Below are 23228 nucleotides of genomic sequence, written 5' to 3'. Positions count from 1 at the left end.
TAACGTTACAAAAAAAAGCCAAGTGAACACTGATATATGTATATGTATGTGTGTATATATATATATATATATATATATATATATATATATATATATATATATATATATATATATATATATATATATATATATATACATATAATACATACATTACCGGTATATATAAAAATATGTGGATTTCATTCAGAACTGGCTTCGTTAATAAAAATATAGATAAGAGTAATAAAAGGATAGACAGACAGACATGTGATACTGTATCACTCTTGTGTTTGTATCATATTTTATGATAGACAGCAGGTCAACAGGGGGAGTACCGGCACTTGTTTCTTTCCACTTGACTTTGACACTAACAGAGGCGTAAATTACCTTTGTACTGATACAACCCTTGTACTTAATGCTGATAACAGTCTGGATGCTCCTCTTCCGGTGCTTTCAAACCTACAGGAGTGTAAAGACTTGTTGTAAATCATTGTAATTGAAGTGAATTATTCACCAAGACTCGCCACATTCCTCTGCCTGATTCAGCTTTGTTTTCCTCGTGAAAGAACCCTTTTAAAAAATTAATCATCTTCTCAATTGACTGTCTGACGCCGTCTCATTTGGAAAGTACGGCAAACTGGTGTTTCCCCCCCAGTGTGTTCGGCTCTGAAAACGTTTGGGTGACAGTTGCAGATAAGGGGCTGTGTTGGAGGGGCCGGTGTTGCCCGTGCAGCAGCGTTGTGAAAGTATCTCTGCAGGAATGCAGTGACAGGTCTAGACCTGAACTTCCGCATTGAGCAGGAAGAAGTCAACTGAACAAGACCCAGATGCAATCTACATTTACACACCCAGATCTGCCTGCATGTTACTGTTACTTCAGTGGTGTCCAGCTTTACGAGGCAATTATAATAATTCGAAGTGGAACTAATGTTGGTGACGCTTTTATCTTGAAACTAACTGGTGAAACGGGGATAAAAAACATTTAAAAAGGTGAGTTACATCTCTGTTCAGTTGGTATTGTACCTTCAGTTAACGATGCGCTGCATTTCTTTGAAGGCAAGGCAACAACATTGTCTTTTTTATCATCTAACTACTGTAAATAATAAGTAAACATTGGTTTATACTTTTTTTTCTAACTCAGCCGTAACAGATTGAGCTTAACTACAAGGATGTTAAAGATATAAACAAAAAAAGAAAATCTTAGACATCCTCTCTGGGTGTCGTAGATTGTCAAATGTTGTCATATTCTCTATTATTTGGACCAAAAGACAAAACGGTCATTGTGTTGGGGGTTTTTGCCCATAAAAGGAGACTCTGCAAGCCATTTAATACTTTTGATATGATTGAAACAAAGTATGAAAGTTCATATGTGTTTTTCCAACTGTGCTGTAATTTCAGACTTGCGTGTTTCGCAATAACCACAAGACACTGAGAGGGTTGGGTTATGTTGAAAATAATAAAAAAAGTAATGGTTCTGTCAGTTTGTTGCAAAAAAAACGAACATTTAAGACTTGGATTGTGAGATTTAATTGTACAAATACTGAAGCTGTAAAAATGATTGGCATCCTCTAGTAAGAAGGAGAAAAACCTTTAGTTATTCTGTTTTTGACTGTTGTCAAGCAACACTTTAGTCATCGAACAGAAGGTCCATGACTCATGAGCAGGAGGGATTTTGTGTCTTAAAAAAAAAATGTAGCTCTGGTGTGTTAACGTTTTCAAACCTGCTTCAGCGATGTGAGATAAGAGTTGTTGGTTACACGTCAGTGCAGATTTTTATGCCCTTCAGCGCTTTGTTTCTCCCTTATTTGCCTTCGGTGCAACAGGGCTTGTCGAGGTCTGTAAACACATCTGCTTAAGCCTCAGATATGTGATCCGAGTGAGAGCAGCAGTTTCTTTAAGTTATTGTAAACGCTTTGGTGAAACAGCTGTTGACTTAGCTGAAGCCTGACTTACAGGTAAACAATTCTTACACATACCTGAGATTTAGTGAGGAACTGTCACATCTAATGACACATCTGTCATACAATTATCGTCTTTGAAGAAACTTGTTTGACTAAAATTAAAAACTGTGTCCAAGAATTTTGATCGGTGGTTAAAGAGAGACGTCAACATCTTGGAAATATGTCCTGATTAGATCAATGATCACTTGTGTGATTAAGGGAGATATTTTGTCACATGCTGTGTCTAGACCAAGCAGAAACCTCTAGAGCTGAAAATGAAGCTACGTGGACGTTCTGAAACATGAAGCTCCTTAAAGGGCCACTTGGAGTTTTCAGTCCCCAATCACTCATTTAAATTACCAGTTTAAAATGTATCCAAGTTAACCACAATCAAGAGTGTGGGGACTCTCCATGGGGGTCTTTGATGCCAAATAAGATCCATCACAACCCTACAAGGGATACTCTAACACAGGGGTCACCAACCCTGGTCCTCGAGGGCCGGTGTCCTGCATGTTTTAGATGTTTCCCTGCTTTAACACACCTGATTCTAATTAATCATCGTCACCAGCTTGTCATCAAAGTCTGGATAGTTCTGTTGATGACACAGTCACTTGTATCATGGTGCAATGAAGCAGGGAAACATCTAAAACCTGCAGGGACACCGGCCCTCGAGGACCAGGGTTGGTGACCCCTGCTCTAACATTTCCATCACTCCCATAGTTAGGTGAAGGCGTATATCATTCTCTTCTTTGTGCATCCCAGAACGAAGCCTAACAAAGCATCTGAAAGCCTAATTTAGCATTCACTGGACATTTGTTGCCACACGTAGCCTAAGTGATGAAATAAACGTCCTAATAATTTCTAAGTGTTCTTATTTACACGTTACATACATAGCAAAATTGCAAAATCTAAAATAAAACACAACAACCTCAGAAACCGATGCATATAGAGAACTATGTTTTTTGCAAGGCTCCAGTACTCGGGTGCAGTGACTCCCTGCAGCATCACTGTTGCTAGGTAACACGTGATCAGAGAGATGGGAGTCAGAGAGTCTGTTAGCTAACAAGTGCATAGCTGAATGTTTTACTGATTCCTTGTTGTGTCAGATTGTTTGGGACCAGTAATCATCATCATCAGATGACTTCGAGCTTATATAATTGGTAATATTAAGCAATTTCGTTAACTGGCTCGTCACCCTGTAACATAAGTTTCCAAAGTGATTCAGGGGTGGCCTTTAAAGTTATTTCAATATAGGGTAAATGTACAACTCACAACATGGAAATGTGTATATTTTGGTTTGTATTGTCACTGCGGCTGAGTGTATGAACCCGCTTCCATCAACTAAGCTAAGTTCATGTAGGTTTTGTCAGACTGGGTTACTGAATGACTCGACGAGAGACTGGTATTCACTCTTTTATCAAACTCTGGTTGACAAGACATAAGTTCAGTCCAAAACTCATATATACCTTTGAAGTTATTTCAGTCAGTCTTAGATTTTTATTCCTCAAATGAAGAGTTGTGATAAAATCTTTCTGATTCCATTCCAGATCCATATCTGCTTTGATATTTCAAGCCAGATATGTTGAGCATTACATCATTTTTGTCGGTGGGTGCACACAGGCTTCATGGAGGGATTTTCCCATCACTATGCTACAGAAGAAATGAGTCAACTTCAAAATGAACACTATTTTTTCAGGTTATTTTCTCACTGGTACATATTACACCTACAAATATTAACGTGTGTTTCTAATTTGCTATCTCATTAATGCCTGGCTGGATTCAGGCTCTTATCTGAAGAGGAAGCTTGTTGAGGATTGGGTCAGTTTTTGCCTCCATCAGCAGATATTTCCAGTCTCTCTTTACTCCCTGTATGAGGTCTAGAAACGGTCTGCTTAATGCGTTTGGCTTCTAAAAGCAGCAGCTCATACTGATCTGATTGACAGACAAAACTCTTCCTTCTGTGACTGTAAAACCTAGAGAAATCTTTATCTTATTTATTTTTAGGATAATTTTAAGATGAAGTTTTTGAGAAGACAACAAACATCTCTATTAGTGTGAGGGTTGCAGAGGAGTTGGGCTGATTCTGGGCATCATAACGCAAATAAAAATGTCATGAGAAGGAGATATTCTTCAATAACTACTTGTGGTTGAGAAAATGAATAGCCTTGTACCCTTTTGTACAATATCACATCGGCCACAAACTCCTCCTTTCCACACTGTAATGAGAATTAAGGAAGCAGTAACAATAAATTTGAAGCTAGCTGCTGACACAATTTCCGATACAACATCAAGACTGCATGAGACAGGAAGTGTACTCCTCACCACTTCCTCCTCGGGGTGCACCATTACACGGTGGTGGGTCCATATGCTCCAACAGTTTGAAAAAGCAACACCTGCACATGCAAAACAAACACTTTAACACTCCAATCAGTTCCACCAGGAGTAAAAATAATCACAATAACCAATCATTTCTATTCAACTATCTGGCAAAATTGAGAAACAGTTCCCTCATAAGCACATCTGTTAGATGTTGAAATCAGATTGATGCTGCATGAACTGCCGCCTGGAAGATGATCAGTCACACACGTCTTCTGCAGAGTGCGACTGAGGGCTTGCACAAGAGTCTTTTGATTACATTTCTACACTTTCCGAAAGAGTATTATCATTATTATTATTATTTCATGTACGGAAAACCATGGCAGCACAGAAAACATGAAGACTACGGAATTAGTCATGCCATCATTTGAGAGGGGAATCACACTGCAGGAGTTAAGCCAATGAGTTTCAGAGCTGCGTGGGGCTAAAAGGAAACTTTCAAGATCGCTGGCTGCAAATTACACAAAAGGGGAGGGGTTTTGAAAACAGCTGTTAGACTGTGAAGCCACTCTGAGGTCTGTTTTTAAAACGAAAACCCAAATATTTCAAAAAGTGATAACCACACCAACACGTAACCTGGCCTCAGTTAGTTCTACTGCAAAACTTCATAATATTTCTTACACTATAAAGTGTGTGTGTGTGTGTGTGTGTGTGTGTGTGTGCGTGTGTGCGTGTGTGTGTGTGTGTGTGTGTGTGTGTGTGTGTGTGTGTGTGTGTGCGTGTGTGCGTGTGTGTGTGCGTGTGTGCGTGTGTGCGTGCGTGCGTGCGTGCGTGCGTGCGCGCGCGTGCGTGTATGTATGTATATATGTATATATATATATATATATATATGGATATATATATATATGTATATATATATATATATGTATATATATGTATATGTATATATATGTATATATATATATATATATATGTATATATATATATATATATGTATATGTATATATATATATATATATATATATATATATATATATTGGCAGTGCAGATGTGTGTTTACAGAAGAGCCACAGATGATAATGTACTAGAGAGAGAACAGTCCAGTGCATCTTGAGATGCCACTTTGTCCCACTAGAGGTGCACGTTATTGATGCATAGAGTAGCATCAGCCATATCAGTCAATTATCAAAGCCAATCTCATGATCATTTTTAAACAGCACAAAAAATTCATTTTCATTTCATTTTATTCTTTATTTCATTCAAAAAATAAAATAATTCTATACAAATACAAATTGAATTGCTAATGAAAAAGGAGCAGAAAGAAGAACAATCTTATCTGATCTGCCCCTTTTTCCAAGAAATAACTTCACAAATAACAAAAATTAAAAATAATAATAATAAAAAAACAACTAAGTGAATAAAAAAACTAAAATAAAATAAAATTCAAATAAAATAAAATTACCGCCCCCTATGGGTATGTCAATCAAACTCAACTAACATATTTCATTATATTTACTTAACATACAGGCTTTAATTGATCTTTTGAATGTAATGTTTGATTTGGATTCTTTGTTTTCTTTATTCAGATTGTTCCATAAACTGATTCCTTTCACAGAAACACAACGTTCAGACTTTTGCAATTCAGACTTTTGCATGGTACCTCGGTACTGTAACTCAAGCTATTGGGATGCTTATAACGTTTATCTAATAAAATTCAAGTTGCTCTAAAACTACTGAACCACCTTATTTTCTTTGCATGACATCACTTCCCAATTTTCACATTTTGATAAGTTCATGTATGAACTGTATGGGATGAGTTCATCATAAAGATGCCTGTAGATGGAAGTGTGTGAGGAGTTTGCTTGCATGACCCACTCATGTTCCAGGGTAAGAAAAGAAAATAGGACCTCTGTTTCGACGGCACATTCTAGACCATCATAACATTTGACTGCAGTGGATCTTCACGAGCTGGTTTCAGGGAAAACTCAGTTACAACAATGGATCCTCAAGCTATTTTCCAACTTTATACATAAATAATTAACCTTGATGATGCAGATATTAAACTTTGTCCATCTATGTCAGGATTAGGCTCCACAAATCTGAAACTTGATCTGCATAGAGTGCAACCTCACTCACCTTACGCTGTAATTTACTTCACTTTCTTTAAAACTAAGTTTTTCTTATCTTTAAACTTCATTATCGTAGATTTTTTTGGTGTGCAGTTTTAGGAATCATCTAGCACAGTCACAGTTTGTGATTTCAACAAAATTACATTCTGTGAAAGCCAGATATCAAGAGGAAATTGAAATTGTGTGTAAAATGTAGGTGTTAGTGTTCTTGTTACCTTTAATCAGGTCAACTCTGACTATTTTTAATCTGACAGAACATGTTGAAGTGAAATAATATTCTCTATGAGCAACAAGACATGACAAGCTCTGACACACTGCTGTGCTGAAGATGTTTTGCGAGTTTACGCCGCCTCGGGGAACACATTCTGCACACATCTCAAAGTGAAGCGGTAGTTTTGCATCTCACCACAAAGAGCTCATATATCTAACATTATTTTTCTCTTCATTCTTCATTCGATTGTTTTATAAGTTATGTAGTCAGTGGTCATCTCCAGGAGTTTTTACTGTCCGGAGGATGTGCTTCACTAATCGTAGATTAAAAATCTGAAACAAAAATAGCTCTGTAGAAAACGCAAATGCTTTTTAATTATTGTGGTGTTTGTCATTTTTATGCAGGTGATATCTGGCCTCACCTTAGCTTCCTCCGTCGTAGTTTAACTCACTTTCATGAGGTCCTGGACATTTTTACTGCAGAGTAAGTGATGCTCCTCAACTCAAGAGATTACGACCAACTAAACCAGAACTAAGGTCTCAGACATCCAGGACTGATCTATGATCCTGTTTACACTTTTAAATTAAAATACATCCTTGGAAACTGATCACAACCAGCCAACAGTAATAAAGATCTGAACACACTCGAGACGGAATTAAACCAGATCACTCAGGACACATTTGTAGAAGATCTGGGACACTTGCGTCCACATTCTGATCGTAACTTGAATGCAAACGTCCTGCAAAAGCGCTGTGGTCTGTTTTTTTCAGTTGTTACTACGACTTCACTTCCCACTGGGAGCTTTTCAGAAGCAGCGTACTTGTGTCGGCTCTTCGGGTGGCTTTTTGCGATTATTTGAAGGTTTCGGGATCATGTGAGAATGACACCGTGATTAACTCAGATAAAGATGTATATCTTGCTAGGTCTTAGTCCTTTCTGGAATTATACATATAAAAGTGAGGGGTGGCGTCAAATAAAATTTGCTTTTTAAATTAAACATTGGGAATGCAGGAGATCTGAGGCCAGAGTATTCAACAACGTCCTTTTAATTTGAACAAAATATGCTACACAAGTGGTCATTTGAAAAAGGGGCACAAACAGAAAACAAAGAGTAATGCAACGACGAGACACAGACACAAATGATCAGGCAGGATTGGGTCAGGGAAGTACATGTCAAAACAAACTAAAGACTAAAGAGTTCAAAATAGAAAAGGAACTAAAGCCAAAACCATGGGTTGAAATCTCTTCTTTAAGCTCCGCCCCCCAGTTTACTCTGCATTTATTTTGTTTGTTTCGTGGTATTTCCGGATATGTTGGGGTGAGATGAGCACTTTTTGAAACATCACCAAATCCGCTGTTAGTAAGGTCAAAGCAGTGCATAGATTCAAATATCTTTCATTCATTGAAACAAAAAGTATCGTTTTGTGCGTTTGCCATCAAAATTGTTGCAAGTCACTATTTTTGGAGCTTCCTCAAAAATGCATCATCTGCCGTCAGCTCTTACAAAATTAGACTCAGACTGCACAGTCTCAAGGTCTGCAGCTGACAGATGCTCCAAACGTGTCCTCTGTAAGGGCTCTGATCTGTGAAAAAACTTCCCGTGAGAGCTTGTCAGATCCCTCAGGAGCTGGTTCAGGCAGGCCTCTTGAGCAGCGTTTTACGCTCAATTTCCCCCCTCAGCTCGGTCCGTTCCAGTTACTCCGTCTCATTTATAGTTCCATGGAAGGATGGAGACAAACTTGTCTCTCACACGCCTTCCACCAAGTTCTCTCTGCTCTCACAATCCAATCCTCTTCCCAGCTTCACCTGCAGCTCCAGCTCTGTGGACCGGGGGTGGAGTTGTGTTAATTCTCCACAATATCTACATTTTCCTAAAAAAAATGGGGATTGTTTAGATCAGAGCATTGATGCCCAGATGTGTTTCATCTTTGAGAACGCATCTGAAGATTTTATTACAAGTTGACTGACTGAACCTCATCACCCTCTACTATTGTTCTTACATGTTACGTTGTTTTCTAAACTTCCTTATTACATGATGTAACGCAGTGTTGTTGTACTTTACACAGATGGACGACATCGACGCCATGTTCAGTGACCTGCTGGGGGAGATGGACCTCCTCACTCAGGTGATTTTAGGCTGTTGCCATGACAACAATAAATCCTAGCAACACATGTATTGCCAAAATTCATTCCTACTGTTTGAAGGGCTTCTTTCTTTCTTTCTTTCTTTCTTTCTTTCTTTCTTTCTTTCTTTCTTTCTTTCTTTCTTTCTTTCTTCGTCCGTCCGTCCGTCCGTCCGTCCGTCCGTCCGTCCGTCCGTCCGTCCGTCCGTCCGTCCGTCCGTCCTTCCTTCCTTCCTTCCTTCCTTCCTTCCTTCCTTCCTTCCTTCCTTCCTTCCTTCCTTCCTTCCTTTCTTTCTTTCTTTCTTTCTTTCTTTCTTTCTTTCTTTCTTTCTTTCTTTCTTTCTTTCTTTCTTTCTTTCTTTCTTTCTTTCTTTCTTTCTTTCTTTCTTTCTTTCTTTCTTTCTTTCTTTCTTTCTTTCATCTTATAATGAAACACACTTTTTTTACTTTGGTTGGCTTATATGGTATCACAAAAATCACCAGGTTGAAGCTAACTTGACTAAAGACAGGCAGATAGAAAGGAAAAGTTGAGTTGTATGTCGTAAACATCCTCTTTCACTTCAGTTGTTCAGAGTAAATTAAGAAAAAAAACCTTTTTTCTTAAAATAAACACACACACACGTAGTGTTTTCCATAATTTGTTTGGTAATTTTATGACCATTGGTGGAGGCTCTGCTGCTAACGTCGTGTTGGCATCAGCAAAATGTCAAAGTGGCCTTGACCTGAGTGACACAAAGGAATGTAACATCTTTTAAAACTCGCTGTCAAGTTTAAAACCGACTGTTATTGTTCAACAAAGCAGAATCAGTTCAGTTTACGGTGTGAATTAGCAAATAAAACACACATTCATGTAGCAAATAATCAGCAACAACTTTGTTTCTTTGATGTTCTTAGTGATAAGTTGTTTCCATACAGAAATTTTAAAATTTCACCCCTCTAATTCATCATTCTTCCTTGCAGAGTCTCGAACAGGAAACAGCGTCCCCTGCACCTCCGCCCATCACCAACCACGAAGTCAACTTCTCCATCGGCTTCACTGATCTCAACGGTGACCTAACATGATTGTTAAACCCTTGTATTTAGAAACAGGACGACAAGCTGCGTGTTGAGCCTTTGCAAAGTCACACTCTGGTGTAACACCCCAGTTGTGCAAGAGCCAGGGCAGAATATCATGTTCAGTCAGTCAGAAAGTTCAGAAATAGAGTGAAGAAGTGAAGTTGCTCTGCCCGGTTCCTGGAACTTTAAGATTAACGTCCAAGTCTCTGTTCCCCCTGCAGTTCATAAAGGAAAAAAAACAAGTTGTTAACACTGTTTTTATCTTTTCCCACATTCCTGTATTGATAGCCTCTCAAATATATTGATCAAGGGACTTTGCAAACACACGCTGTCCTTCACATTACTTAACTATTAATCACACAATAAATTGCCTCATTTTCCAAAGCATAATTCAACATTCAGACTTGTAGCTGCGTCTGTTAGCACGGTTTGCTGATTAGCACTAAACGTGTTGTACGTGTTAATGAGAATAACATTAAGTTTGAAAGTAATGGTCATTAACTTTTAATGAAGTACATAGCGTAAGTGACAAAATAAACCTCCTAATGACTTTAAAATGGTCTCATTTGCGTGTTATGACTTGTATGTTTCCCATATATATATATATATATATATATATATATATATATATATATATATATATATATATATATATATATATATATATATATATATATATATATATGCATCGTGGGGGGCACAGGGACTTTGGGTGGATCTATCATGCTTGCAAAATTTCAAGTGATTCAGCCAAAAATGTTCAAGATAATTAAGCCAGATGTTTTTGTTTCTTAAATTATGTCGAGGGTAGGAATTTGTAAATTGTGAATTATATATTTAAATTGTTTTGTCAATCATTTCATAATGATTTATAATAGAAGAAAAAAATAATGTTTGAGTTGCCAAATTGTGATTAAAAAAAATGTAATGTAATATAAAGAAATCAAGCACGACCAACCTTAAAAAAAGGAAGATAAACATTTTTACTTTGTTTTTGCATTATTTGATAACAATTAGTCTGTGATGCATGGATATCTATTTTGATTGAAGGATAATACTAAATATTTTTAACCACTTAAAAACACTTGGATGAGTATATCTTAACAAAGTGGCCTTTCTTCACCAGAGTCACTAAATGAACTGGAGGACAATGACTTGGATGCGCTCATGGCTGATCTGGTGGCGGATCTCAGTGCCACGGAAGAGAAACTAGCAGCAGAGAGACAAGGACTGAAGGCGCCATCATCAGACCTGCCGCCTCCACCCTTGGGCCTGAGCGTTGAACCGGCATCCTCCAGTTCACCAACAACACCCAGCAGCAGCAGCAACGTCAGCACCCCCTCCTCCTCCGCCACCTCCCCTCTGCCGCCTCCGCAGTCCTCAAAACCCACAATGGTGAGTCCTTTTAGAAAAGAAAGGCAGTGACTTTCTCGGTTCTGAACTACTGTCAACATTTATGAAGTGAGTTTTAATCAACAGAATAGAAGCAAAGAAAACCAGAAACTTTGATCACAAACTTTGGTTTTCTAATTCAGTGCCTCGACTTTATGTAAAGACTTTCTAAACCATACATCACAAAGCTTTTTTACAACAAATCTATCACTTCTTAGCTTCTAAATCAGCAACTCATCTTTGTCTTTCTAAAACTCAAAAGAGTGTCATTTCTTTTCTACACGTTGCACCAGCGAGACCATAGAAAAGCTGTTCCACGATGAAAGCATCTGTTACAGTTACACAAACCTGTGAGGCCGAACTGCCCAGGGTTTGTCTGGAACAGATCAAACGCCATGAGAAAAGTGTAACAGGATCAATGGAGCGAGAGGAGGTGAAACGTGCTGGTTTTGGGAGAGGGTGTCCAGACAGGAGCCTATTGCTTTAGCAGAGCTTCTGACCTCATCGTCTTGAGGTAAAAACACCAGCTGTGCCGAGGCAGAGAATACGTCATTGTTAGATAGACATGCACAAGTTCACTGAAGCTGTGGACAGGACTTTTATATCCCACTGTGTAAGTTTTAAAGAAAATACTGACCCCTTCCAGCTCAGCGGACCGTCCTTGGATATCCCTCCATCAGTGGAGGAAATTAAATGTAAACCAAACATAACACCTCCAGGAAAAAATAAGATGCCCTTCATTCACAGAAATGGACTCACACCAGCTGGATCTGGAGAAAAATGTTGAGAAAAAAGCCAAAATGTGGAGAAAAAAAGTCAAAATGTGGAGAAAAAAAGTTGAAATGTCGAGAAAAAAGTCAAAATGTGGAGAAAAAAAGTCAAAATGTGAAGAAAAAAAGTCAAAATGTGAAGAAAAAAGTCAAAATGTTGAGAAAAAAGTCAAAATGTGGAGAAAAAAGTCAAAATGTGGAGAAAAAAGTTGAAAATATACCAGTAGAAGTAAGGTGCATTTTCTCAAGAGCGACGGAAGGGGAGGGGGCTAGCTTTCTGTTATGTTTCACATATCGTCTAATGTGACATCTAGAAGTCCGCTGTCTTTAATATTAATAAATATTGTTGTAGTATTACATGATACAAAACAAGAAAAGTCATTGTAGCTTCCCTTTATATCCATTTGTGACTGCAGCACGTGCAAAGCTAAGATAACCAGCTATTTGTAGCCTAAAACAAAGCAAAATCCCATGCATATATTATTTCTCTAAGAGTGAAATCAGTCAGGCTTTTATTAGATGGTAAGGAGTATAAACTTTTTTTTCCCCAATTACAGTGGAATATACATTTGCAGCAAAATGGCAATTAATATTAGCATGCAGGCTAACATTCATTGCCATACTGACCTATGCTCGAATACATTGCTATTTTAAAACTCATTCCATGTAATAGAATAGAAGAATAGAATAGAATAAACTTTATTGATCCCCCAGAGGAGAAATTCCCTTGTACAGCAACAAACATACACACGCTCAACGATTTTAACAAAATATACACGAAAATGTATGAAAAGGTAATAATAATAGTAAAATGCTGCAAATGAGGAGAGTTTGCAGCCTCTGCTTCCATAGACCTACTTCAGTACTTAGATATCAATCACAATAAAAGCAAATGCTACAAGCAATAGCTATGAACTATGTTCCTGTTTACAGGAGTTTGACTGATAACAAGGTGACGGTAAACAGAAGGAGACACCTATGCAGAGTCCTTGTTGTACACTTTCTGCACACCTGCAAAGTTAAAATGACCCGTTTGTCTCAGATGACCCTATCCACACTATCACTTAAGTGGAATGACGTCTTTTAGTCTTGTTATAGGTTTAAAATAACAATTTATTCTGACATAGCTCCATTGGTAAACATATATTCCTTTATAACTCAAAACTGCTTTCGGCCCATCATTTTAGTTCATAACAAACATTTACTCCTTCTCTAATAATAGACCTAGGGTTGATTAAACTCTGCGATGTTACTTTAAAAGACTATCAAAGATAATGTGCAGTTCATTAACACTAAAGTCAATATACTGTACTGTTTTGAGCTTGTCCAGCTTTAACAAACTGACATCCGTGCCAAGATTTGAAGAAGTGGCAGACGATGAACATCTGCTGGTTGACTTGTGTCATCATAATATCTACTGCTGTTTGTTCCCTTCAGGAGGAAATCGAGGCACAGATAAAGGCAGAGAAAATCAAGCTTGCACTTGAGAAGCTTAAGGAAGCCAAAGTGAAAAAGGTAAGACAAGCAAACACTGAGATCCGAGTGGGCAGGACTATGTACAAATCCTCACACATTCTCATGCTTGTCAAAGCTCTGGTTACTAAGTAAGCAAGTTTGCACACATTGTTGAGTATTATGTGAGTGTGTGTATGTGTCTGGTTATGAGTGTGGTTGAGGATGAGGATGATTGTTATCTGTGTATTGTATGTGTATGTGTTTGAATGTGTGATGAGAGTGAGAGAGAGTGTATGTGCTGTTGGTCTCTATTGTGCACTTTATGATTTGGCGCTCTTGTTTCCGTGCTTTTATTTATTAGTGCATTCTGTCAAATTTTTAAATATTATGGTTATTATGTCTTATTTCAATTAATTTTAATATTGTATCTGTTTAGCACTTTACCTGCCCAGGGACTACAGGCGGAAATTAGCAATTGTTGCTATAACCTGGCTCAAAGCATCTCTTTTTGTTTTACAAGATTAATGTTTTTTTTGTGCATTGTCCCTGTTTTAAATGAATAAATTCAATCAATCAAACTAAAGATTTCAAGATATAACCTGATAAACATGCTACTGTTAAAGACTCATGTTCAAACATAGCAGGACTCTGTCCTTTCTTTCCTTTAGAAGGGGCCATCAATCACAGTAATGGATGGCTACTCTCATCCAGCCCTTATCCTGCATTGGTTTCTGGCCTTGTTTTCAGTATCAATGAAAAGTAATCAATGAAACCCACATTTTATGGAAGAAAACTGTCCAACAACTGGCAGACTTTATTTCTGGGAAAATCATAAGCATTTCAAAGCTGGATTTGTTTCTGTTTGATAATAACTGTGACTGCACACCAGAGTAAAAGGGAATCACATCCAGCTCTCTGGGTCAGGAGCAAAGAGTCTTCACAGACAGTGGAGAAGAAATTAGTTCAAAACCAGAAGGGAGAGACAGAGGAGCGGTGCTCCAACTCGATTAAAGCTAGCATTAGAAAGCAGAGAGGTTTTTTCAGTGTGCAGAGCCTGATTTTAAACTGGAAAAAGCTGCCTGTGCTTAAAAACTGGATTCCATGTCTAACGCTGGCCATTTGTTGCTTCCACAAGTTCAATTCATCACAGAGAAGGTATCATATCATATTTAGCAATTTTCTTTCTTTAAACATTCTGCTTTTTGTCTGCGGGTTGGATGAGAAAATACTGCTTCCTATGTTGTAACGCTAAGCCAAGGAAGCCTTGCTTAAGGGAAACATCTAACTTCTGTACCAAGATAAAAAGAAAGAAGAACAAATTGCCCACACGGAAGTACACCAGAAACCCTCTTAAGATTTTAGAACTATCAGTTTAGAGTACTTGTTTAAATTCTCAGAAAATTTAATTAAACTTCAGGTTCAGGCTGAAACTGCAGCTTCACATTTTTTTAACTTCACAAACTTTATTTGCTGAAAAAAAATGTTAATTTCTATTTGATTAAGAAGATTAAAAAATGAAATGAAATTGTTGTTTTTTTGTGGCAGTTGGTGGTGAAGTTTCTATTGAACGACGGCAGCTCGAAGACGCTGATGGTGGATGAGAGGCAAACGGTCAGGGACGTCCTGGACAACCTGTTTGAGAAAACTCACTGCGATCGTAACGTGGACTGGATTCTGTGTGAAACCAACCAGGAGCTGCAGCTCGGTGAGCCGCCGCCGATCCTGCAGCTACGCAGGGGTTCCTCCTCATGCACTGATGACAAGACATGGAGAGGTGGAATTAACACAAATAGAATAATAAAAATGGACATGATGGAAAAAAACAAAAATGTAGCAATTATGTAAATTTTAAATAACAATAATAATGCACATATTTATGCCTTAGGTTTTTACCGGCATGGTATCAACCATTAATATGTGTACAGACAAGGTAAAAAAAAACACAACTTTAAAGCTAAATTAACCATAAAAGCTATAAAAAGTGAATGAAAGCAGCATCACCCATCAATGATCTAAGTTGGCTTAAGTTTCTACTGATAAAAGCATTTTATATAAAGGCTGGAATTCATGCTGACATTGAAATGAAATGTCTTTCTGTCTTATATCCTCAAATAATAATATTTATTTGTCGGTATCTCAGAAAATTTTAATATTGTGATAAACTTCTTTATTTTCTGTAATGCAATTAAAAAAAACAAAAATGTCATACATTCTGGATTCATTACAAATCAAGTGAAATATTGCAAGCCTTTTGTTATTTTAATATTGCTGATTATGGCTTTATTATTAGGATTATTAGGATTATTAGGGCAGCACGGTGGCTTAGTGGTTAGCACTGTTGCCTCACAGCAAGAAGGTCCCCGGTTCGACTCCCAGGCCCGGCAGGGGCCTTTCTGTGTGGAGTTTGCATGTTCTCCCCGTGCTTGCGTGGGTTCTCTCCGGGTACTCCGGCTTCCTCCCACAGTCCAAAAACATGCACGCTAGGTTAATTGGTGATTCTAAATTGCCCGTAGGTGTGAGTGTGGTTGTGAGCATGGTTTGTGTGTTTATATGTGGCCCTGTGATGGACTGGTGACCTGTCCAGGGTGTAACCCCTGCCTCTCACCTGAAATGAGCTGGGATAGGCTCCAGCAGACCCCCGTGACCCCGCAAGGGATAAAGCGGGTAAGATAATGGATGGATGGATGATTATGGCTTACAGTTTAAGATTAAGATTCCCAGAATATTCTAATTTTTTGAGATAGGATATTTGAGTTTTCTTAAGCTGTAAACCATGATCAGCAATATTAAAATAATAAAAGGCTTGCAATATTTCAGTTGATTTGTAATGAATCCAGAATGTATGACATTTTTTACAGAAAATAAAGGACTTTATCACAATATTCTAATTTTCTGAGACAGTCCTGTATCTCACAAAACACACTGAAATTAGTCACCGTCAGTAGTTTCACCGGGCTGCCATTTTTCCAGTGTCTGGGGAGCAATCAGGGCAGTTAGCTCCAGTTAGCTCCAGGGCCTAGTGGTTCACCACCGTGGTCAGAAAAAACAAGAGAGGAGACCGCACCCTTTTGCTCCCTAGTGCAGATTTATTTAGCACATCAATACGTGGTAACGTTTCGAGTGCATTTTGCTCTTCTTCAGACCACCGTGGTCAACCTGGGACCTGAATCTGGGTCTTCCAAACCCGAGCCCACCCCCCTAACCACCAGACCACCACAACTTCCCAGATAGTGAGCTGAGCCATTGAACAAGTAGAAGACAATAGAAATTAAGTATAATGAATGAATGAATGAAAATATATTTATTTCGGTCAGGTCATTCTTAATGTAGACACCAACTGAAAGCATTAGTTCACAAAAAAAAAAAAAAAAAGAGAGACCTAACCGAAAAGGAATAGGCTGAAGCTATTGCTTATTTACACCTACCCTTCTCACATGATCAACTTATTCAGATCAAACATACAAAACATAGTACAAAAAATAAATCATATTGTTTACACAATCCCGAACATAATTCCGTAATAGTATCATCTACTGGATCCCTCATATTTTTCAAACACATTAAACTTAAACAAACGTTTGAATGCATGAATCGACTGACACATCTTCAATTTTTCAGCAAGTGCATTCCATATATTTACACCCCTTACAGTAAAACATTGATCTTTAATTTTAGTCCTAGACTTTGGTTTTTCAATCATACGTTTCCTTCGAAGCTCATATCTACTTACTCTTATTTTAAACATGCTTACAATTTTACTAGGTAACAATCTGTTGAACACTTACATTATCAATGCTATTTTGTATTCCACTAAATCCATGAATTTAAATGCCCTTAATTTAATAAATAGTTCATTTGATGGTTCTCTATAATTTGATTTTGTGATAATCCTTACCGCTCTTTTTTGAAGAATAAAGATCGGTTTAGTATGGGTAAAATATGCACTCCCCCATATTTCTAAACACTATGTAATGTAGGGAATAAACATAGTGCAATACAAAATATATAAAGCACGCTGGTTCAACATATCTTTTACCTTGTATAATATGGCTATAATATAATATAATATAATATAATATAATATAAGGTGTGATAACATGGGCTGGAGACCTGAAAAAAACTCTTGTGATGTCATTCTTAACTTTTCTGAATCCCATTCGAAGCTCTCAAGCCTCTAGATTGCTCCACATTAATAGGACACGACTTTCGGAGGTTAAAGTTAGCCTGTCTGAACGGGTCCAGGTCGACCCTGGAGGGTTGTTGCTGTTCCTCCTGACAAAGCTCTGCTGAGCCCATGTAGCATCTTCAGCCGTGGGTGAAAGTTGCCGCTCAGCAGAGCTTCGTCCCTGAACGCTCATGGGTCGGTACAATTAGCAGAACAAAAGTTTAGCAAGCTGGGTGTCGCCTCGTGGGTGCTACGAGACAACAACTGGGTCCACAAACAAGTTAATCAAAAACCAGGTTGAAAGAAAAAGGAACTTAATACTGTGAGATATGAAATTGTACATTTATCGATGTGCACTCATTTCAGTTTCAAGCTATATTTTTCAGATACCTAAAATGATTTTATTACATCCTCCGACAGTGTTTGAGGTCAGAGACACTGAATTTAAATGTACTTACTTCTTAGCTTGTGTCTCTAGTAAACAGATTTCGTGCCATCTTCTCTCTCTGATACCAGTGGCGTCAATTCAGTCAAAGCTAAGGTATGGCAAGATTACGAGTCACAGAACTTAACTAGAGTATCGATCAACACGTCCAGCAAATATTAATCTATGTAGCTTATCTGTGTGGTTAAGAAAATTGGAACTTTTTCAAATGCAGTCTCGCTCGCTGCAAAATCTTACCAGGTATATTTGTCTTATTTCTAGTTAAAATGTCTCATTTTTAGTCAAAAAATCTCAGTACACTTAAAACAAGATTCATCACCAGAAAAATAACTTATTTGACCATTTTCACCTGTTTCAAGTAAATTTTCACTTGAAATAAGTAGAAAAATCTGCCAGTGGAACAAGATTTATCTTCTCATTACAAGCAAAAAAATCTTGTTCCACTGGCAGATTTTTCCACTTATTTTAAGTGAAAATTTACTTGAAACAGGTGAAAATGGATGTTTTTGAGTCTTGTCTTAAATGTACTGAGATTTTTTTTGACTAAAAATTAGACATTTTAACTAGAAATAAGACAAATATTCTTGTTAAGATTTTGAGTTTTTGCAGTGTATAATAACTAGTGAAATCGATCATGTTGTTCTGATTTGCATTTGTAGTTATTCTATATGTAATAGAATAATCAATACAAATGGACACAGAGTAATTCCATGAATGTATTTAAAAAACAAACATTTACATTTTCCCTTGAAGCCAAGGTGTGGCGGCTGCCGTACCTTCATACCCAACTGATACTTAGAAGGTATGACGGGCAGGTATTCTTGAAGATGTTTTATCACAACATAACAGCTGAAGATGTAATATGTCTGGATTACGCACCAAGAAGTGGTTCTGTAACAGCTGACTGGTGAAAAAGGATTGTGTAGGAAAATGTGACCTCTGAATATCCTGATAGTCACAGTAGTTTTTTATGAGTCCTGAGTAAACACACCCCCACAGCGATACGATATGTAGTTACGCTTATTGTCTTAAAGAAAGGATGGATAGAGTGTGTCTCTGCAGGCTTTACTGGCATAAGATACAGAGAAATGAATACTTGTGGTGATGATGCTACACTGACAAGTAAGTCTAAGAAATGCAGTAAAACATGACAGCTACGACTAGACAGAAAATACATCAACAACACACTCTGGCTGAAGATTACTGCTTTGACAACATCAGGAATCACTGCATTTCTATATGAACGGGAAAGTAAATATATACACAAACACTGTGGAGTTCATTATCCTGATCCGGATGATGGACTGTGTTTGTTCTGGCAGCCAGAGAGCAGCGAGCTCAATGAAACTCTGATCTTACTGGCATCCATCTCCCTCCTCCCTGCTCTCCTCTCTGATTCTCTCCCGATCCCTCTCTTGGTTACTCATGCACAAGCAGTGGATACAGATGGCTTTCATTTGCTGGATCGGACACCGTCAGTCATCCTCTCTGTCATGTGGAAATAAAAGCCTTATGATCTCAGTCCTGAGTCTGAGCCGTCTGAGCTATATTTACTTCAGTTGCTGGACTTCGCCATCATCAGATCCTCCCGTTAACATCAGCTTTTTTTTAAGTCATTTTTTTGCCCAACTGGTTTTGCACATTGACTTTGTTTAAAGCATCCTTAAAAGGTTTTAAAACATAGCTGGTAAAGCCAAAGTAAATGTTCCTTTGCTTTTAAATCTTTTAAGAAATGTTAAGTGCACCTATGATATAAAAAATAAATAGCCTAACTTGGAATAATTTATTATTCTTTTTTTTAAATATCAAAGACCCTTTTAGAACCTTTGGCACTTTCTTTGACTTTTATCTATTTATTTATATTCACAATTTACAAATCCCTACCCTCGACATAATTTAAGAAACAAAAACATCTGGCTTAATTATCTTGAACATTTTTGGCTGAATCACTTGAAATTTTGCAAGCATGATAGATCCACCCAAACTCCCTGTGGGCCCACGATGCATATATATATATATATATATATATATATATATATATATATATATATATATATATATATATATATATATATATATATATATATATATATATATATATATATATATATATATATATATATATATATATATATATATATATATATATGCATACATATGGGTGTATATGTATAAAAAGCACTGTGGGAAGCTCTGACAGGAAGGGGTCCTGCAGACCCAAAGCCACAACAGTATCAGAAGTTTCTGAGGCGACAAGACAACAGCTCCAAGCACAACTTAAGAGTTTCAGTTGCAGCGAAGAGTTGCAGGTTTGACAGCTCAAGTTGTAATACAAGTTTCAGTTGCATGAAAGCTTTTGCTAAGACATCTGAATGAAAAAAAAAAAGGAGAGAATCTTGCCTGGGCCATGACCCACCCCCAGTGGATTGTTGTATGCTGAAGCGTAGGGGAAAGGATGGTTCGTCAGTGTGTGACGTCAACTATGTAACATGGGGGAGGAAGCATGATGGTCGGGGGCTGTTTAGCTGGATCAAATTATGAACCAGACTGAAAACCCCATCGAGCCGGATTGGGACGGACCGGACAGAAGATTGAAAGAAAAACACATTTTAAGAGAACTTCTGCAACAGAGCTGGCCGGGAAGAACTTTCTGAAGGACATTTGACTTTAATTTTAAAAAGAATGTCTCAAGTGTGTTGGTTGTTCATATCTGCCAGACGTGGCTACTTTAACAGCTCTGGGTACTGTAATTACATTTTTTTAAAACAGTAGAAAAAGAAATGGCTTCATATAGAAGATGGACGGATGATTATCTGTGGAATAAGTGCAGAAAGAATGATTAAATATTTGTGTGTTCCCCTTTGGCCAACACTTTAACCATATCATCGCCCCCTATTCAAATTAGCACCGTGACTCACAGATTACTATTTCTAGCAGACCATACACACAAAACCTCTCTGCAGACGGTTTGACTCATGACAACGAGGGGAGGATGAGGTCTCATCACATCTTTGACTGACTACACAACACGACCTCATCGAAGTGGAAAATCATTCCAGAAATTACACAACACGACCTCATCGAAGTGGAAAATGTTTCCAGAAATTAATTTTTAGAGTGTGAAAATTCCCCCAGTGTGCGTGTTACATGTGTTCTGACTGGTAACAGCTCAAGTGACCTTTAATCGTTATTAACAAAAGGTTGGGCGAAGTGACGGCCAATAAACACCCACAGAGCTGAACGGCAACACGTGGGATTTCTGCTCCGGCAGCAAAGTCCCCCCATCTGTTTAATGACTGTAATAGCCAGACTGTAGACTGGAACCCTGGCAGCAATTTCTGTAATGTTTACCTCTGGCTCAGCTGGTAACCTGTAATTGGAGACGGTGCCTAAACTGCAGTTAAATGCTCACTGTGTGTTGGAGATCTGAAATGCTAAGTGGTGGGTGGGCAGAGAAAGGAGGAGGAAAGTGCTCTTATGTGTTTTAAACATTTCGTGCTGTTTTAAAGTCATGGAGAGGAAATGGAGAGGCTTGTATCCTGTCCTGAATTGGGTCAATTTGAAACAGAGGATTTTAGAGCCCCGAGTCTGACTTTGAACTGAACTCGGCCGATTCAAAGATTTTGTGGACTTGTTTTTTTTACTTTTGAAGAGGTACTAGACTTATTATGGCTACGCTCCAGTTATTAGCTGACACATTACATCAGTAGCTGCTTGGAAGTGACGATGAATAATATTTTCTTTTTGGTGTGGCCCTTTGTGGTTTGAGGAAAAAAAAAAAAGAGAACTACTATGACTTGGATACATTACTGTTTTAAACCGGCCCTGATGAGAGCTGGGAGCTGTTGGGTTGCTGCTCGGTCAAAACAATTCAGTTCAGTTCAATATTACATTAATAAAATGTATGTTACATGACTTATACTGAGACTTCTTTATTGTACTGGACCCATTCAGGCAGATTATCAGGTATTGGTGTAACTTGTAAAAATTAAATTGGACTTAATGATAACAACAGAAATAAAATAACAATAAAATAGTAAAGAAAACGTCTGTACGTCTGTACGTATGTACGTATGTATGTACGTATGTATGTATGTATGCATGCTACGTGGTTTGAATGTTAACATATTAAAGTACATCATATTCTCCTGCTTACAGTAGCTACTTTATAGTTGGCAACTAATCAATTTTTAGATATTAAATCAGGTTATACAAACTTTAGTGGTTACACTCAAAAATACGAATGAGTACTCTCCCAATAAACAGTACATGTGCTATTGTGCTGTTACCTGAAATGATGATTGGTAAACTTTCCTTTGATTTTTCAAATTTCTTATTTCTTTTTGTGATCATTGACACCAAAGATAGACTGCAATCCTATTCTAAACTGAAAACTTAGCAAATACTAGCTACACTACTTCTACAAGAGAGCTACGTCTCCAGAAGGTTTTCTGACCGATGTGAGTGAACCATCCGGGTTATTGCAGTGTACTTTTCAAGAAGAGAATCGTCAGTGGGAATGCACTTTTGCACTCAAGTGTACAGTAAGTGTCCAATAACGCAATTTAGAAAACAGCCCAGATGCCGGCCACCTGAGTACGATACAACCAAGCACACCTCTAGTGGGACAAATGACATGCCAGACCGTCCCCAGTCATGACCAGTTTTGTCTTTTGCTCTTTTATCAACACTGCAGATCTACATATTTTTATATATACCGTATTTTCTGGACTATAAGCCGCTACTTTTTTCATAGGTTTTGAACCATGCGGCTTATACAAAGGTTCTATTCTGTGAATTTTTCTTCCACCGCTCGGGGCGCTCTAACCAGAATTAGAATTAAAACTAAGACAAAATAAATGCAAAGAAGAATACACTACTTCTTCTTTAGCAGATAGAAGTATAGAAGCAGATTTCAAATAGATAAATAAATACCGGTTATTTTCTCTTGGTTCTGTCCTGTTTTAATCAGCAAAGTTGCTGCCGTATTAAAAGACACTGTTAGGAAAGGATCTATTTAGGTACAAACATGTACATCATTTACAGTTCAAAATCCTTCTGTACATGTAGTGAATATCTAATATAACAACATAAATATCTGCGGCTTGTATATCTTTTTTTTTTTAAATAGAGCGGATGCGGCTTGTATGCAGGTGCGGCTTATAGTCCAGAAAATACGTGTGTGTATGTATATATATATATATATATATATATATATATATATATATATATATATATATATATATA

The 23228-nt window shown here is 37.6% G+C and overlaps 1 protein-coding gene across 2 annotated transcripts in view; it reads left to right on the top strand.

Annotated features, from left to right (window-relative positions):
• Positions 1 to 730: 730 nt before the first annotated feature.
• apbb1ip (amyloid beta (A4) precursor protein-binding, family B, member 1 interacting protein) overlaps positions 731 to 23228 on the top strand; it is a 33148-nt gene continuing 10650 nt past the window's right edge. Inside the window, exons 1-6 of one of the 2 annotated variants that reach the window (XM_061713637.1) lie at positions 731 to 969; positions 8642 to 8701; positions 9659 to 9746; positions 10881 to 11149; positions 13354 to 13431; positions 14917 to 15076. In XM_061713637.1, coding sequence (XP_061569621.1) covers positions 8642 to 8701; positions 9659 to 9746; positions 10881 to 11149; positions 13354 to 13431; positions 14917 to 15076 — 655 coding nt within the window. In that variant the 5' untranslated portion in view covers positions 731 to 969. The remainder of the gene's footprint in view (positions 970 to 8641; positions 8702 to 9658; positions 9747 to 10880; positions 11150 to 13353; positions 13432 to 14916; positions 15077 to 23228) is intronic. The other variant, XM_061713636.1, reaches the window with a different exon arrangement.

The sequence above is a fragment of the Cololabis saira genome, chromosome 22 (assembly GCF_033807715.1).
Source record: "Cololabis saira isolate AMF1-May2022 chromosome 22, fColSai1.1, whole genome shotgun sequence".
In the NCBI taxonomy this organism is placed as follows: Eukaryota; Metazoa; Chordata; class Actinopteri; order Beloniformes; family Belonidae; genus Cololabis; species Cololabis saira.
The sequence above is the reverse complement of the archived record's forward strand: the minus strand, read 5'-3'. Positions and strand labels throughout refer to the sequence as shown.